We start from the raw sequence: 18,049 nt of genomic DNA, 5'->3' as shown, positions 1-18,049 counted from the left end.
TCTAGTTCCAACTCCGAAAGGAAACCAATTGAGTATTTTGTAGAGTTTTATCAGTGGTTATAGCGAATTATTGCCATATCCCATACGGTACTACAACATACAAGTCACGGGAGGAACTTGTGTCATATTGGAACGCAAGTTGTACAATCAGTGCTAAGTGTCAAAATATTATTTTGCTGTGGGCAATATTGTTGTTGTTTTGTGCAGTCAGCAATGTACATAGGAGGCCTACTGTGACAAACTGTGACAAATCTGTGTTGTTACGTCTGCTGCCTAAAACCAACACGTGAGTTACGTTAGGTATGCGATTGTTATGAAATGAGTATTATGTTATAACAGGAGGGATATATACTGATTAATAAACGGAAATATACCATTGCCATTCACCGATTAATATTCCATAATTCGTGATAATTTGTAAGCTATGGGCCGGATATGATTACAACGTATGAGCTAATCGTATAGGGTTTTATACTGTCAGAGGACTTGTATACCAGCACAACGTATAAAATAGAACAGTCACTATGGGTTGCTGTTGTAGTAACGATTCGGAATCGGATACTATAGAAAAACCTAGCAAAAGTGTTACAAAAGAAGACGAAACGTATGAAAACCCGCTTATGATCGGAAAAGAACGACCGATGACGTACGGAGCTACAGCTGAAACGACGTGCGTTGAACAACGTAGATCATCGCCGATCGTTGCCGTCGAAGCAGCTTCGCCAGCACAGTCGGATAATACCGAAACAGTCGAGAATGAGGAAAAAACGGAACCAAAGAGAAAGAAAAGTAAGAATAAATTCAAAAAACTTTTGAAGAAGAATTTTAAAACTGATAAAAAGGGGCAGAAAGACGACAAAGCCGGTAAGTTTTTTTTCGCACTTTTATTATCAACTAAGATATTAAACCAATTCTTTCTGCTCATTCTTTCGACCCCTCCCCATAATCGTATTATATAGGCCTATTCATTATTTTAGTGAGTCGGTCAATAAAGAATATCTGTGAGTTGCATTACTAGATGTTTTATAACCATGTCGGAAAATAATTAGTTCGTACCAATTCTCTCAGAGGTACAATACCACCTGGGAAATTGACTTATATAACTAGGAAGGAAATTAGTGAACCTTACAATGCACGTAGGCAGGCCTGCTAACTATAGAATTGTGATATATATCATGATATATGAAATATTATTTAACACTAAAGTACTTGAAATTTACATCATATTATAAACTATTGCTTTTGAAAGTATTATTTTAACCAGTCCCATTGCTATAATATTATTATTCTGTGATATTAATATTATATTTCAATTTATTATTATATCTAGAAAAACAGTCGAAACATAGTAAGTTGACCTATCAAGATATCACAACGTTACGTGAAAATGAGAAACAAAAGAGAGGTAGGTAGATATTGATAAATCGATTGATCGATTGATCAACCGTTAATCATCCGTTACGCAACGTGTCCCATTGGCGCGAACGCTTATAACTCTGTCACGAAACTATAAAATAGTAACGTGAATGTTGTCAGATGACACAACAATCAGCAGATGGTCACAAGGCGCTTAGAAATAGAAATTAACTTATATTAACTATTAAAATATATTGTTTATATTTTGTTTTCAGCTGAGAACAGAGTTAAGGATTTAGAGGCTAAAGTCACGAGTAAGGTAGTGTTGGAGGCATTAGAGGTAAATGAATATTAAATACACGGTAGTACTAGTAGGCTTACTGTTACAGTAGCCATCTACTATTATGCAGGCGCGGCCTACTGTTTGTCTACACTATAACAGTGTATACCAACGCATTGTTTAGTTAAAGACATTTACATTTGTGTGTAAGCATAAATGCTGGTATATAACAATGCTATATCATTTTACGATGTATAAAACAAACAAGAAATATAGATAGGAAAACCATGATTATATACATAGCTTATAATAAATACAGTCTCTTATTATAAATTATTATGTTTCAATATTTTACTTTTAGAAAGTACATGAAAGAGGTGAAAAACTAGGCAAATTACAAGACACAACGGACGAACTAAATGTAAAAGCGCTAAGTTTTGCAGAAAACGCGCGAAGAGTAGCAGAACTCGAGGAACAGAAATACCTTGCAAAGAAAAGAAAAAAGGAAAAGAAAACGTGACATAGAATATAAAATGATGACGAATTGTCTATGATGAATGCTACCCGCCGGACGGAGGTGGTGATGTATCCTGTGCAAGACACGGAAGCCGGACTACGCGTATCAGGAAGTACGCGTATCAGGAAGTAAGCGCATCACAGGCTAGAGAGAGAGATATAGTGGAAGCAAGGAAGTTTGATTACTAGTTCCGCACTACTGGCTACCAGTACCATGTTTGATGTGCTTAAATAAACCACGTGGGACATGATAGCAAGGATTAATAAAGGGAAATGATTCGAAAGGGAGTCTTAGAGCACGAGTCAATTCGATCTGTTTACTGAATATGAAAAGAAAGGTCAAATATTATTTTTAAATTAATAAGAGACATAAGCCATAATGAGCTTTCGATTGACGACGACCTGTGACTTAGCCTCCTATGTAGGTTAAGCATTACGTCATTGATACAAGTCATCGTCCATTTCGATTTTTTTAAACCACATGTTGTCACCTGGACTTATATTTTGTCAACTTACAAATGAAAATGGTAGGTCTAACTCCATACCATATGACGTCATATAAGTCGTAGATTGTTGCGAAATCGAAGTCGTAGATTGTTGTTAATTACGAACCTATTTCTACTCTAATAGGCATTTATTACGAAATATCACGAACTTGTGTAAAAACAATGTTGATTGAATGAGTTTTACTGTGAATAAATAAAGTTTATATAATATATAATAATAAATACTATATTAAATAAAAACTGGTGAATTTAAAAAAGGTCATATTTTAGGGGATTTTGTAAAAAAAAATCCATGTACTATAGCACAGGAATTTTCTGGAAAATGACAACATTTTGTTATTTTTATTTTTTAAACAAAGTGGTCCTATGGCATTTTTTTCGACCCTTTTATTTTTTTTACATAAATGGTTACTATAGTATAATAAACATGCGCAGAGTCGAATAATGGGTTCTGCGCATGTCAATTGTGCTATAGTAACCACTTTTGACATAAATGGTTACTATAGTATAATAAACATGCGCAGATGCGAATAATGGGTTCTGCGCATTTAAATTGTGCTATAGTAACCAATTTTATCGAAAAATAAAAAGGTCGAATTTGGCCATTTTTTTGCCAAAAAATCCCTGTACTATAGTACCTGGAAATTTTCGAAAAATGACCGATTTTCGACCCTTTTATTTTTTGACATAAATGGTTACTATAGTATAATAAACATGTGCAGAGTCGAATAATGGGTTCTGCGCATGTCTATTGTGCTATAGTAACCACTTCTGACATAAATGGTTACTATAGCATAATAAACATGCGCAGATGCGAATAATGGGTTCTGCGCATGTCAATTGTGCTATAGTAACCAGTTTTATCGAAAAATAAAAAGGTCGAAAATTTGCCATTTTTTTTGAAAAAATCCCTGTACAAGTACATGAAAAATTTTTGAAAAAATGGCCGATTTTCGACCCTTTTATTTTTTTACATAAATGGTTACTATAGTATAATAAACATGCGCAGAGTCGAATAATGGGTTCTGCGCATGTCAATTGTGCTATATTAACCACTTTTGACATAAATGGTTACTACAGTATAGTATAATAAATATGCGCAGATGCTAATAATGGGTTCTGCGCATGTCAATTGTGCCATAGTAACCAGTTTTATCGAAAAATAAACAAGTGGAAAATTGGAAATTTTTTTGAAAAAATCCCTGTACATGGAAATGTTCGAAAAATGGCCGATTTTCGACCCTTTTATTTTTTGACATAAATGGTTACTATAGTATAATAAACATGCGCAGAGTCGAATAATGGATTCTGCAGTAACCACTTTTGACACAAAAATATAAATATATGTTATACAGAATAAAGACACCTTTTAAGACATGATATATTATAATTAATGCATTTTTTAAATTGTTTTTGTAGGCCTACAGACACTACCGTATATACATTGCTAGCAATCACATTTCCCACATTTCTGTATATATTTAGTGTGTACATAGATTTGTAACTAAAAATAAGTTTAAAATATTGTTTCATTTCATTGTTTCTTGTATTTTTATTTAGTTTTAAGTATTAATTTAAGAGGGAGAATATTCAATAATAATATCATTACGGTGTTTACATAATCTCTCCAGGGTATTTAATTCTAAATATTCCAGAAATAAAATCCCTGTACTATAGCACATAGATTTTCTCGAAAAAATGACAACATTTGACATTTTTATTTTTTAAACAAAGTGGTCCTATGGCAACATATGGTTATTCTATGGCAATATACATGCACATATAGCAATATTAGTGCATATTAAGTGAATTTTAAAAAGATCATATTTTGGGTGATTTTTGTAAAAAAATCCCTATACTATAGCACATAGATTTTCTGGAAAAATGACAAAATGTTGACATTTTTATTTTTTAAACAAAGTGGTCCTATGGCACCATCTGGTTATTCTATGGCAATATACATGCACATATAGCAATATTAGTGTATATTAAGTGAATTTAAAAAAGGTCATATTTTGGGTGATTTTGTAAAAAATCCCTATAGCACAGGGATTTTCTCGAAAAATGACCAAATTTTGACATTTGTATTTTTTGACACGAAGTGGTCCTATGGCACCATATGGTTATTCTATGGCAATATACATACACATGTGTGCATTTAAAAAAGGTCACATTCTGGGTGATTTCTGTACTGTAATTTAAATTCCTGAAAAACCAAATAAAAAACATGAACAATGGATTTCTTTTCTCAAATACAGTGTTTTAGCTGACCTATATTTTTATATTGTGTTTTTATTGAACAATTTCGTTATATCAATTTTATATTTCATTAAAAATAATAAACATAAATTTTTATAATAAATACATTATATACTATGATTTACATACTCTTGGGTTATACACCGTTAAAGTCTGTTTTCCTGTCGATGTAATGTTACGGCAAATTGCCAATTTCAAATCATAACGTTACATCGACAGGAAAACAGCTTGTACAATTACAGTACAAACTTGTGTTTGTTAGTTGCTGTTTGAGAAGCCGACAAGACGATCTAATAATAATAATAGAGAGAGGACAAAATTAACATACAACAAGCTAGCTTCTTATACGTGGGACTAATCAAACTTGTTTCCCACTTTGACGCAACGCAGCCAAACCACGTAATTTGACAAATAACTTGCGGTCAACTGAGTTGCGTCCCGCCTACGTTTCGCCCAAGTTGGAACCGTCTAAGTGGGAATAAGATTATTTCACAACACAAAACATTTCAGCATCACGTTTGAGGAAAGAATGGCGAGAAACCATTAAAGGGAAACCACTCAATAAATTGAGGGAACCACGTAATTGGACGACAAGGCCACATAGTTAGTTGATGACATTGACCCCTCGAATGGAGATGTATGACTCAAATGGAAAAAGACCACTCAAATGGAGTAGAACTCAAACAGAGATGTATGACTCAAATGGAGAAAGACCACTCAAATGGAGAAGAACTCAAACGGAGATGTATGACTCGAATGGGGAAAGAACACTCAAATGGAGTAGAACTCAAACGGAGATGTATGACTCAAATGGAGAAAGACCACTCAAATGGAGAAGAACTCAAACGGAGATGTATGACTCGAATGGGGAAAGACCACTCAAATGGAGTAGAACTCAAACGGAGATGTATGACTCAAATTGAGAAAGCCCAAATAGAGGGTATATTGTAATTCTATTACACAGATACAAAATGCATCTCAAATTAATATACGATCAATTTACACATACACTTTGACAAAAAATATGTATCTACAACTTCAAATACAAAATATATACTATATTTGTATATATTCTAAATATATAAATTAACATTGCTATATTAACATTCAAACAATACACCTTTAACAGAAACTGGTCCTTTAAAGTAAAGATACTGCGAATACATTACCCACTGTTAAAACTTTAATTCGCACTTTCAAATATGTACTAATTATTTGTTAGGAGATAAGTAATTAGTACATATTTGAAAGTGCGAATTAAAGTTACTGTAAATATAAATTCCCTTATGACAAATCTGTCTCTCTTAAAGGGTAGGTCCAGGTTTAACATTTCTATTGTTTATTTTAAAATAAAAACCATTTCAGTGTACAACATTGATGATATAGCACTTATCTTGCAACACAATGCTTGTTCTGCTTCACCACTGACTAAAAAATAAGTGAGATATGTGTTGCAAAGGTTTAAAATTCAAAATAAACATCAAAAATGTTAAACTCGGAGGTACTCTTTAAGGTAACTTAAGTGGACCAACTTAGAAATCAATTGGCTTAAAATGTCACACTCGCTTAAAATGCAAGTTTGATTTTCTTTTGTATAATAATATTGAATACAGTTAATTATTATCTTCAGATTACAATATATATATACATTTATACAAACACTGAAGTCACATATTCTGCACTAAAGGCGAGTAGTCCTATGTTTATTTTGCTGTTAAGGAGTTACTTTTACTAAGCCTTAGCATTATGTAGTAGCCAGTACCTTTCTAGATCACCTTATCCACCCTAGTATATATCAACCATGTACTCAATTACAGCTGAGTGGATTTGGAGTTGTTCTTATCAAGAATCTTTCTGTGTTATAGTTGTAACTACTTGGTTACCTCAACTCTGTTAGTGCACTATGTAAAGCATTAAATTGAGCTCAGTACTTTAGACCCTGTTTGTATTTTCATATCACACGAATATACACAACATTATATTACCAACACTGCTTGCATTACTATTCTGTAAGTGGCGGATTTATCACTGTTGGATGTGAAAGAAAATAAATAAATAAAGCAACCACCTAGTTAGTGAATTCATAGCCATAAATAAATAAACACGTGCGGCATTCAGCCATCGCAAAGTAATGGGTCTAACTACCGAATTTTCATGTGTGTTTACTGTTCTGCTGAATGGCTAAAGGGTCCAACCGAATATCATCAGTGTGGTTTAGAAGGATATAGAGTACAATGTTTCGGGTTAGTGTTATTAATAGATTGTTTTATTTAAATATTTTAAAAGAAATAAAAATAAAAATTGCACAATGATTAAAAAAAAAGGATTTTACAATATTAAGGACAGTTTCTTGACATTTTGTAACAGAATTTTACAAATATAATATTTGAAAACTAATTTACAGTAATATTATTCAATTACTTTAAATAATTGCATTTCTTATTTAAGGTGGTATATATATATAGACAACATTGCATTTAGAATTAAAATATAACAGATAAGACTTAAATAAACAGGTGACATTATAGAAAATGTGACAAACAGAACAAGATAAACTAATAATATATACATTGCCACTGGATAACTTTTCTAGCACCACTTCCAACCAATCACAGCTATCAACCAATCACAACTATCAACCAATCACAGCTATGAACTAATCACAGCTATGGACCAATCACAGCTATCAACCAATTAGTGAAAGACTAAGGTAATGTATACTATCCAAATAGTCACTGATATGGCCACTGAGTACCCAAATATGGACATAATTACATAAAGAAATTTGATTGGATGCAATCTATCAATCAACATAGTAGTTTAAACAAAACATCTTTTAAATAAATTTTCAAAAGGCACTGCTAAATATTGCACCAATGAAAACCTGCTGAATGACAATTTGATCTAGGGAGAGTGTACAAGAAGCAATGGTAAGCACCAAACTGCTGCAAACCATCACATTTTCCTCTAAATTTGTGCTGTTTTATCTCCAGGAAGTTTATTTCAGATATAACTGCTCCTCTTTTTATATATTTTTTTTTTTAAACACAAAAACATTAAGAGAAATTAAGGAAAATGTTGCCACTGTTGTGCTGTAATAATATACATATATACCATGGTAATTTGCCTATCTACAATACAATATGGTGTAAAAATATATGTCCTTACACAATCCAATGAAAATTAAGAAACACGCCTATCTAGATACACAATATGTGCATGGAAGAACACAGAAAAGCAGTACACTATACAGTACTTTAGGCACTACATATCTCCTCCTGTGTTTAAGGCCTTTTAAATATTATATGCACACAAAGAGTGTCCTATCTTGTCCATAACAGTTATACCGGATTCACACGTACAGAAATCGTGTAACAAATTGTTGCCTCGGTACACCCGTGTGAAAGCTATTTTTCTGTGATTAATGAATTTAAAATCCTAAAACGAGAAGGTAATCTGTACAGGCTTTTACATGTAAGCATATCTTTCCAATGAGTAAAGCTCTGTCTACACTACCAAACTATAATATGACATCATCCCGTCCATAAAGTGTGATCGTGTAACAAATTGTTGCCTTGGTACACTTGTGTGTAAGCATATTTTTCCAATGAGTAAAGCTCTGTCTACACTATCAAATAAGTATGATGTGCCCAAATATGGTATAATATGACATCATCTTGTTCATAAAGTGTAATAGTGTAGACAGCTCCAATACACAGTATTTAAACATTTATTATTACCCAGTGACAAATTTGCGTGTGTAACTCAGTAAGTGTGAATCAGGTATAACATAATGCTGGAACAATGTTGACAAGTAGCACCTAGCACTCGGCACCAACCAGTAAGGCATGTCTCCCAAGATCAGAGTGAAACCAATAACAATCCACATCAATCTTCACCACTGAAGGCATTAAACACAAGGCATACAACTGTCAGACAAACATAACATTTATCAAGTGTTACCATTACAAGGCATGACAATTACACATACCAGCAACAACTACTAATCCACCAGTAAGAGCGTGTTCTAACAACTATACCAATGAGGTGGGACCTTCTCAACCGGATCCGCCAGAAAGGTATCATAACATCTTCCAAAAAGGTGGGACCTTCATTATCGGATCCACTAGAGAGAGTATGTCCTAACAACTATCAATGAGGTGGGACCTTCACAATCGGATCCGCCAGTAAGAGCGTGTCTTAACTATACCAATGAGGTGGAACATTCACAATTGGATCTGCCAGAAACATGACCTAAAAGTACCCAATGCGGTGGGACCTTCACAATCGGATCCACCAGTAAGAGTGTGTCTTAACATCTACCAATGACGTGGGACTTCTAAATCGGATCCACCAGTAAGAGCGTGTCCCATCATCTACCATTGAAGTGGAACCTTCATGGGGCATAACCTTCACAAACTACCAATATGTCTTTTACAAAATCTACCATTAAGGCATGTACATTACAATATTTATGAGTGGCTCCATTATATCTATCTACCAATAAGGTATGCTGGATGCCAACCATCCATTTAAGGCACCTCCTCCATCCTCCAGTTGAATGTTCACTTGCCAGGTTTAATACTTGGCGCTTTTTCGTTTCTTTTCTTTTAACTGTTTAGCTGATTCAGCAAAACTAAACGCAGATTCTCGCATTGCATCACTTGTCTCTTCTACTTCTTTTAGTCTCTGTCCTCTTTCATAAGCCGCCTAAAAAAAAAACAGCAATATCAATTCTGTTAATAAATATACATGATGTACTACTAATACAAATTTTTTTTAAAATTTATTTATTTCGGTTTAAAAACACGTACAAAACAGCAGCCATTGGCTGATAACGTTTGTTTACAATCAATATACATATATAATTAAAAGTAAAAGAGGCACAATTACAAACAGTATAGAAAAATAACTATATATTATAAAACACAAAATACAATATTATTCGTTCATAAAATTGAGTACGTCATTAACAGAAGATGATAACCGTTAATATACATGTGATTCTCAGTACAGTATACTGTATCATGGAAGGTTAAAGCTCTGTCTACACTATCAAACTTTATGTGACAAAAAAATGTGATGTGCCCAAATTATATGGACATGATGATGTTATATCACTACCATATTTGGTCATATCACTACCGTATTTGAGCACATCACATTGTTGTTGTTAAACTAGTTATGTAGACAGAGCGTAATGGTTAGTTTCAGATCTACTGTATGATACAGGGAGCACATGTGAAACGCATTGCTTATGATACTGGGTACATTTACAACAGTACTGATAATCGGCTGTAATAAATTCTCACAGAAAAATTCTTCAATATTAATCTTTATCATTTATATTACCAATGTCATACAGATACAAATTCCAACAATTTTAAATTAATCACCTATAAATAATTGAGTTCTGTGTTTAAATAATACTATAACTTATTTGATATTGTTGATTTAGTACATAAAAAAGAAGATTGTTAAGAGAATTATCTTATAATAGTTGAAACGTTCTTTCAATCCTCTACGGCCGTGCTGTCAAGCACAGCTAATTAATTCACATACTGAAACGTGCTTTCAAATTCAACATTATATAGGTTAATTAATTTACATATTTTTAATTTGCATACACAGTAAAAAAATATTTGATTATTATATACTATAGTAACATTTTAAAAATAAATGTTTATGTTTATTATTAATTATAAAAATATTAAATTATAGAAACTTAAAAATCATCAAGAAAATGTTATATCTTTTTCGAACAACCACCCCTAAAAAAAGATGGTCCTACCAGATGAATGTTTACCAGGTAAAAAATTGAACAGAATTAATATTTTGCTGTGCAGGTTCAGTTGCGGGATAAATTAGGAGTTGCTCACAATTCACTATTCAACATCTGAGGGGATGGGGTGTACAGTAGCATCCCAGAAAGGTCAAAGGTGAAAGCCTTGGTGGCAGTCTAAAGCCTGTTTCCTGTCGACGTTATTCGACGCTATCATCGTTGATTGTTAACAGTTCAACGACGATCGTTTCCAAACGATCAAGTTGAAATGATAACGTCAGCAGGTAATCGCCGATTATTGTTAACGATAGCGTCGAATAACGTCGACAGGAAAACAGGCTTTAGGGAGCAGACTGTTAGGGAGACAGGCGGTCAGTTTTCACCTGATATTATAAAATAAAAGTGTTGTCCTGGAGAAGAACCATTTGCCTTCTTCACAACATAAGAGAAAAATAACATTTGATACAACATTCTTAACATACGTAATGCTTGAAAGATTATTGTTGCAGAGGATAGGTCTATATTTACAGAGTGTTCAAACTGTCTCTCTGTAATGTGCGAAATTGTTAATAGGCGACACAAGAGAACTGCTATAACTGGAAATGAATGTAATCTACGCCTCCACATAAGATTAAAGTCCAAAGAAAATTAAAAACGGAAATTAATATCTAATACGATGTACATGTATGCAACACCTAGCTTTATTTCTGAATTTGTAACATTATTTATAATTATTATTTATTTTGAATAATTTCAGACTTTGAAGCAGCCAGACAACTAACTCGCCAATTAAAGGATGGATAAACTATTTTTAATTTGTTCATGCTTATAAGCCAAGTCTCATTTGAGGCTTAGGGTATGTGAGATACAACCCTGGCACTATGTCAGGATTGAACCTTGGAATTGGAAGGCAAGCATGCTAACCACTAAGCTACAGCTCAACTACTCCAATCAAGCTGGCACAACGAAGGGTAGAATGGTCCAGAATGGACTTTTTACTTGTACTAGGTTCTTTAAAAGTGTCTACACTGGTCCTTATCCGAGAAGACTCGTTCTACCACCAGAACCATGGAGCGAGTGAGCCTCAAAACACTTGGCAATGTTATGGCTAACTACGGTTCCACTGTCTTAAGAACTCTCTCTTCTAGACATATCTTTTGCATTATATTTATTATTCTGTATAATGAGCAGAGCAGATGTTTCAACATGTCCATTTTATGTAAACAAGATGTTTTATCTGTCAAATATTTAATACATTCATAAGTGTTGTAAGAACCTAAGAAGTTTAAAAAAAAATAATATTGTCTTTGAAAAAAATAATTTATTGGAACATCAATCATCATCTATTTATCATGTATATACCCTGTTAGTGTTACACCACACATGGAAATATGGAATATCTACAGTGATAGTTAATACAATTACTTGAGTGATGGGTCCACTTGTTTTTTAAAGTTATAACCTTGGTATTTGAACAAATTTAATGCAAGAGTATTAAAAAACATCCCACAGGGTTAGTAAACAGCATCACTAAGTGAAAAGAAATCATGTTTGGTAAAAACAACACTTAATCAATCAATAATATTAGAAGATTACTAATATTTTGGCGGCAAAAGAAAAAAGAAAATTTAACGATTGCAAACTCATGCCTAACAGGTTGCTTTAATACATACAGCGTACTATCTATCTAATGAATTTAACATTAGTATGCTAATCTACTGAATCCTATATCCTGATATACATTATTCATACATCACAAGTACATGATTTAATCCTATTATCTTTTTACTATTTTATTATTAAACAGAATTAGCACTTATGAGCACCTGAACATTGACAAGTTACAATAAAATAAAACCAGATAATAGAGGGCGCTCACACAAGAGGAGTGTTTTGAAAAAGCAAGAGAAAAAAAAGAAACAAATTTAATTAAAAGTAAGTACAAATGAATGTTTCGTTGTTATGCTACTTTTAGTAATAATTAGGAGGGTTGCATAACAACGAAAAATGAGATATTCTTAATCATACTTTATTTCCTTTTACGTAAATTATGTTGTCAAATTCCGCTAAGAACAGTCATCTATCTGGTGACTTACATTTAATGCCTGGCCAATAGCACTTGTCTTCTGTACATCTTCTTTACTTTCTGCCTCAGCTTCTATTTTACTCCATTGTTTCTCTCGCTCCAACATTCTTTCTAAAAAATAAGATTTCACCAAAAAAATTGTGTTTAGAAATTGCAGTGGTAATTCCACTCATTGAAATTAACAAAATAATATTGTGTTTATATTCAAAATCATTAAAAACATTAATACTGGGTGACGACCTCTTTAGTACAAGACCGTCTCTCAGAGTATAGGGTTGGCATTTATCAATATTTGCTTATATTTTTGCTTAAGCTGAAATATTTAAGAAGTGCTTAAGCAAATAACTTAATCTTATTTATCAAACCGTCTTAGCAATGTCTTAGCAGAAAAATTGTTTTAGGTAAATTTTACTTTGCACATGCACAAAATTAAACTCTAGAGGGCAGCAAATTATGTCTTAAGACGAAAAATCCTTGCTTACGTGTGCGCATTAGCTTTTTTCTCTTAGCGATGGTGGCGCTATAACATTTTATCTCCATATTTTTATTATTTGAAATAGAGAAAGAAATTTTTCATCTTAAGGCAGGGTGTTGTTCGTCTTAGATTTAAGACAAAATTAAGCAAATTTTTTTGCTTAGATATATTGATAAATCTGACTTAAGCAAAATCAAGGATTTAGGGCAAAGTTAAGACGATTTTTTTGCTAAGCAAGTTTGATAAATCCGGCCCCAGGCCCCTACTCTTTTTTAATTGTGAAAGTAAAGTACCTTGCTTTAGATACTATGGCAACATGGTAAAATGAGAGTAAAGTATCTTATGGTAACATGGCACACGTCTTGAACCAATGCCTTTTATGCCATAACATGCCGTAACCAGTTTTCAAAATTATGTATGCGCAACAATAACCATAAATAACTTCTTTTTCAATTTAAATTTAAAATACTAATATTTTTAATCTACAACTAGGGAGTGTTTAAATTGAAAACTGATTATATTATTTGAATAAATTTCCATAAACATATATGATGTATTGCATTTGTTATGATGTTGTAATGAGACTTAAATAAACCCATGAGAGGACATTTGATATCAACAATGGCAAGACAAATTTGCTTTATAAAATTCAACTATAATTTAATATTTATGAAGTCATTCAATTTTTTTTTCTTTTCGTTTTTTTAATTTACCATGACATCTATCACAGGAAAATTGTTGTGAATTAATGAAGATTTATAGTATATTGATATATTTTATTTATTTATTCCTTTCAGTAAAAAGTCATTGTTATATAAAATATTTTGCTTTAAAACTGGAATCAAATTTGAAACATTTTGAGGTGCCTGGAATAGTTAGGTGTGGTTGCTAGGTTGCCATTATGGGTTTTGTATTGTCTTTATATTTTAACTTTGTTTTTTGGGGTTTTATTGGCCCTCTGGGGCCCTTTGACTTGACATGGATAACTTGAAATAAATAAAGACAACACTTAATAAAATAGTACTATGATGACAACAACGACAGCGATGATGATAGTGTAAATAGTGACATTGCATTGCAGTTTATATTACACAGAATTATGTTACATCTATGTATGTTTAAAATGTATATGAAGTGTTATTTTAATGCAAAATACATAATTTATCACTTAAAATGTTATAGGGACAAACTAGAAAACTTTATATCTTGATGTGCAATTCTAAAATACAAGCATTAAGGGGGCGCTCTTAAGACAATATTCCACTTGAAAAATTTGTTTGTGCGAATTGAAAGCGTCAGCTTGCATGCATGCGTAGAGAGGTGTTTGGAAGAATGAATGGGCATGTGTATAAGCTGACTAAATCATCTAGTGGAAAATCGACAACGTGTACATTTGCACATAGGTCATCTACACCTTATGATTTTATTAAAAGAAAACACATGTAGGAAACTTGTAAGGCATGTTGCTTTTTTAAACACAAGGAGTAATTTAAGTGTAATTTCTTATGATATACCAAAGAATAAAGATTAGTAATGACTTAGCATTGAGAATGTGCTACCAAAGTGTATTTACCATTCGACATTGTGATTTCTAAAGCTCTGTCTACACTATCAAACATTGTATGACAACAAAATGTGATGCTTAAATATGTAGTGATATGACATCATCATGTCCATATATGGATATAACGTTGGATAGTGTAGACAGAGCCTTACTCTGAAAATAGGTTAGTCATAGAAGTTATGCTGATTGGTTCATTCATATACTGTGGTACCACATATTGGAATGGCATAAAATGTACACTACCTCTTGCATATTTTGACTGCATTTTATCGGAGCTCATTCTCGTTAGCGGTTGATGCGCAGATGGTGATGAAGGACTTCTGCGTCCGTATGACATTGTTCTGTGACGACCGGGTGATATTGGGCTATGAGCTGGTGAAATGGACCGTGGGGATCTCGGGCTAGGTGGTTCGGGCAATAAGTTGGCAGGTGACATTGGGCTAGTAGGTGTAACCAGTGATGAATCATCTATACATGAAATGAAGTTAATGTTAGTATAATATATGATCTTTATATACAGTCAACTCTCCCAATACACCTTTGGGCTAGCCTATATTGTGGGACAACAATATATGTTTTCTGTAAAGTCTGGTATTCTAAATGCGTTTTTAATGGTAAAGAAGAATTTGGAACCTTTAAAGAAAAGTTTGGTATTGGGAGAGCTAACTGTAGACATTGTTATTACAATAACAATACATCAATATTTGTTATACATAAATTATAAATTGTAAACAAGGAAAAGACAAAGTTCAAAGTATAAATGTGAAACAATATAATCTCACCAACATAATTAGTTACAGTAGAATGCCTGACCAATAAAATAACGGAAACATGCTATTACTTTAAAGCATGTACTGTATGTTTGTATTCATCCTGCATGGCCATAATCTTGAATGTCATAATCATATGGACACAAGCAATAATACATTGATACCGTTTTAATCTATATCTTCATCATTGTAATTTCCACAATCAACTAGGAGGACTAAAAGAAGGCCTACTTTTCAAGTAGTGGCTGTGTGAACTAGTACACTGCGGTAACCTCTTCAAAGATGAAACTATGTTCTTTAAAGTGCACATGAGCATTTTGTATACACTGGACCTACAGTTTATAGTCCTTATCCGATAAGAACCATGGAGCGAGTGAGGCTCGAACCTTTGCCAATATTATGGCTACATAAACAGTTCCACCCGCTCATCCAATGTCAATAATACATATATGCAACTGTAGTTTTATATATTTTAATCCATATATAATATCTGATTCAGTGGCGGAGATAGGATTTATAAATAAGGGGAAAGAGGAAAAGAGAGGGGCATGGCCTAAAAACGGTAAAAACAAGTGCTGAACTGAACCTACTGTAATGTCCAATCTTTTGCATTGTACATTTCCAAATTTTGGGGCGGTGGGAAAGGAGGTGTGTTGCTAGGCCGGTTATCATCCCCGATCTACCTATGACTGTACTCTACATAATCATGCCATGTGATGCACAAGATTTAAAGGTTGAAAACATTTATTACCGAAATCGTAATAAATTTCACTGCGTCATCAGAGTATGCCTTTATGAATACCGAATTTAACAATAGAAAGTAGAGTTCTTCGATTGAAGAGAATCATTTACATTTATGACATTTTCGTTTCAATTTATTCAACACAGCGAGAAGGCTTGATTCATATTGCACTGTATGTCAGACAATTAATGAGTTTTTAAAGACAATGAGCACTACATAATTGTTTCTGAGAAGAATACCCAAACAAAATGACATGGCAATGTATATGTAGTCATAACATGTAATGTATCATAAATTGTTTTTGATTAATTTCTTTTTACAATGTGAAAATTTACAGTTACAATTTTAAAGCAAGCATCAAAGCCCTAGAGAATGATGGAAAAATGGCAAATGTAATTTAAAATTTTGTAGCAGTAATTTCAGTTTTTGTTGTGGGAGTAGAAAATACATGATTCATAGACATATAATTAACACATTAATAAAAGATAGGATCATGTTATCTACAAGGATTGAATATTAATGTCATTTATCATTCATGTCATTGATGTTGACACAAAAACACATAAGAATACAGGTAGAATCACAATGAGTTAATATCAATTTTAAAGACAATTTTTCCAATTTTCTTAATGTCACAAAAATGATGACATTTTTAAAGGGCAAATCTCTACTTTCAATGTTTACATTGTTAGTAGTAAATCTGAAAAATAAAAATTTGAAAATATTCGAACTAGCGGTAGAGAAAAGAAAAAAGTCATCTTAAAAGAGATTCTGTTTATTATCTTACCATTAGACCACCTGATATATTTATTTATGTTATTATTTAATGTGTGGTTATATGAAGAATAGTTGATGAATATTGGCACAGCTGTATACTGACACAAAATACAATTTATTAAACTACTGTAATTCAGTTTACTGATATTTACAAATATTATACATCATTGGTAAACATAGGGATATTAACATTACAAACACTCTTTAAGTAATACCATGAATGCATAGGCCTACTATTGATTATAATTTGTCAAAATACAGATAACTAAATTTACTTGTAATCTCTGTCTGATCCGTTTGATCTGATATTAATCCTCCCATATCCAACGCATAAAACGCCAAAAATACAGTTTCCAATTGTGACTGCTAACTACTATTACAATATGAAGCTATCAAACCGCTACCATCTCCTTCCCTGCAGCTTCAGAATCTTAGCCAGGCTCAAAATGGTTGGTTCACGGGCTAAATTATTAGCGTGCTTGAAATCAATACATCGTCACAGTGAATTGAGACATATCAGCTTAAATAATGCAGATTTTTTTTTTACATATGATTCAGATAGCGTTCCTGCTGCATAACCTGTAATTAGCACATTTAAATTATTCTGCACATGTGCAGATAAATTTTGTGTTTATGTCGTCATTAACAAGCGTTCCGCTAGGATGCATATAGAGGCCACAAGATACTCAATCAAAATGTTGGTCAAATGCCTTCGATTTCTACTTAACCATTTCCGTTTTTTTTCAAAAATAAAATATGTATTACAAATAGTACTACAGTAGTATACTGTTATTATATTAACATTTATTATTTATTAATATTATTTATTATTAATTTTAAAAAATATATTTATTTATTCATGTAAACCGGGTTGCCCAATTAAGAAGACTGGTCTATTGTATTGTGGTAGTATTTTAGATACTTTTTTTTATATTT

The 18,049-nt window shown here is 32.6% G+C and overlaps 2 protein-coding genes across 3 annotated transcripts in view; one reads left to right on the top strand and one right to left on the bottom strand.

Annotated features, from left to right (window-relative positions):
• LOC140040020 (uncharacterized) lies at window positions 1-3,926 on the top strand. The gene is made up of 4 exons (XM_072085642.1): window positions 1-864; window positions 1,331-1,405; window positions 1,632-1,696; window positions 1,998-3,926. Exons 1-4 carry the CDS (start codon window positions 525-527, stop codon window positions 2,154-2,156), a joined length of 639 nt encoding a protein of 212 aa, XP_071941743.1. The 5' UTR covers window positions 1-524; the 3' UTR covers window positions 2,157-3,926.
• Window positions 3,927-4,021: 95 nt separating this feature from the next.
• The window catches only part of LOC140040019 (uncharacterized), a 33,438-nt gene continuing 19,410 nt past the window's right edge, over window positions 4,022-18,049 (bottom strand). Inside the window, exons 4-6 of one of the 2 annotated variants that reach the window (XM_072085641.1) lie at window positions 15,068-15,292; window positions 12,796-12,896; window positions 4,022-9,627 (exon numbers count right to left, since the gene is read on the bottom strand). In XM_072085641.1, coding sequence (XP_071941742.1) covers window positions 9,496-9,627; window positions 12,796-12,896; window positions 15,068-15,292 — 458 coding nt within the window. In that variant the 3' untranslated portion in view covers window positions 4,022-9,495. The remainder of the gene's footprint in view (window positions 9,628-12,795; window positions 12,897-15,067; window positions 15,293-18,049) is intronic. The other variant, XR_011842685.1, reaches the window with a different exon arrangement.

This window comes from Antedon mediterranea, chromosome 2 (assembly GCF_964355755.1).
Source record: "Antedon mediterranea chromosome 2, ecAntMedi1.1, whole genome shotgun sequence".
NCBI lineage: Eukaryota > Metazoa > Echinodermata > Crinoidea > Comatulida > Antedonidae > Antedon > Antedon mediterranea.
This window is presented reverse-complemented; position numbering and strand designations above follow the sequence as displayed.

Bases quoted from the DNA above. Each gene is read 5' to 3' on its own strand.
- LOC140040020 (XM_072085642.1), top strand. From the start codon at position 525: ATGGGTTGCTGTTGTAGTAACGATTCGGAATCGGATACTATAGAAAAA. The intron at 865-1,330 runs GTAAGTTTTTTT...TATTATATCTAG, and splicing joins GCAGAAAGACGACAAAGCCG to AAAAACAGTCGAAACATAGT. The intron at 1,697-1,997 runs GTAAATGAATAT...TTTTACTTTTAG, and splicing joins TAGTGTTGGAGGCATTAGAG to AAAGTACATGAAAGAGGTGA.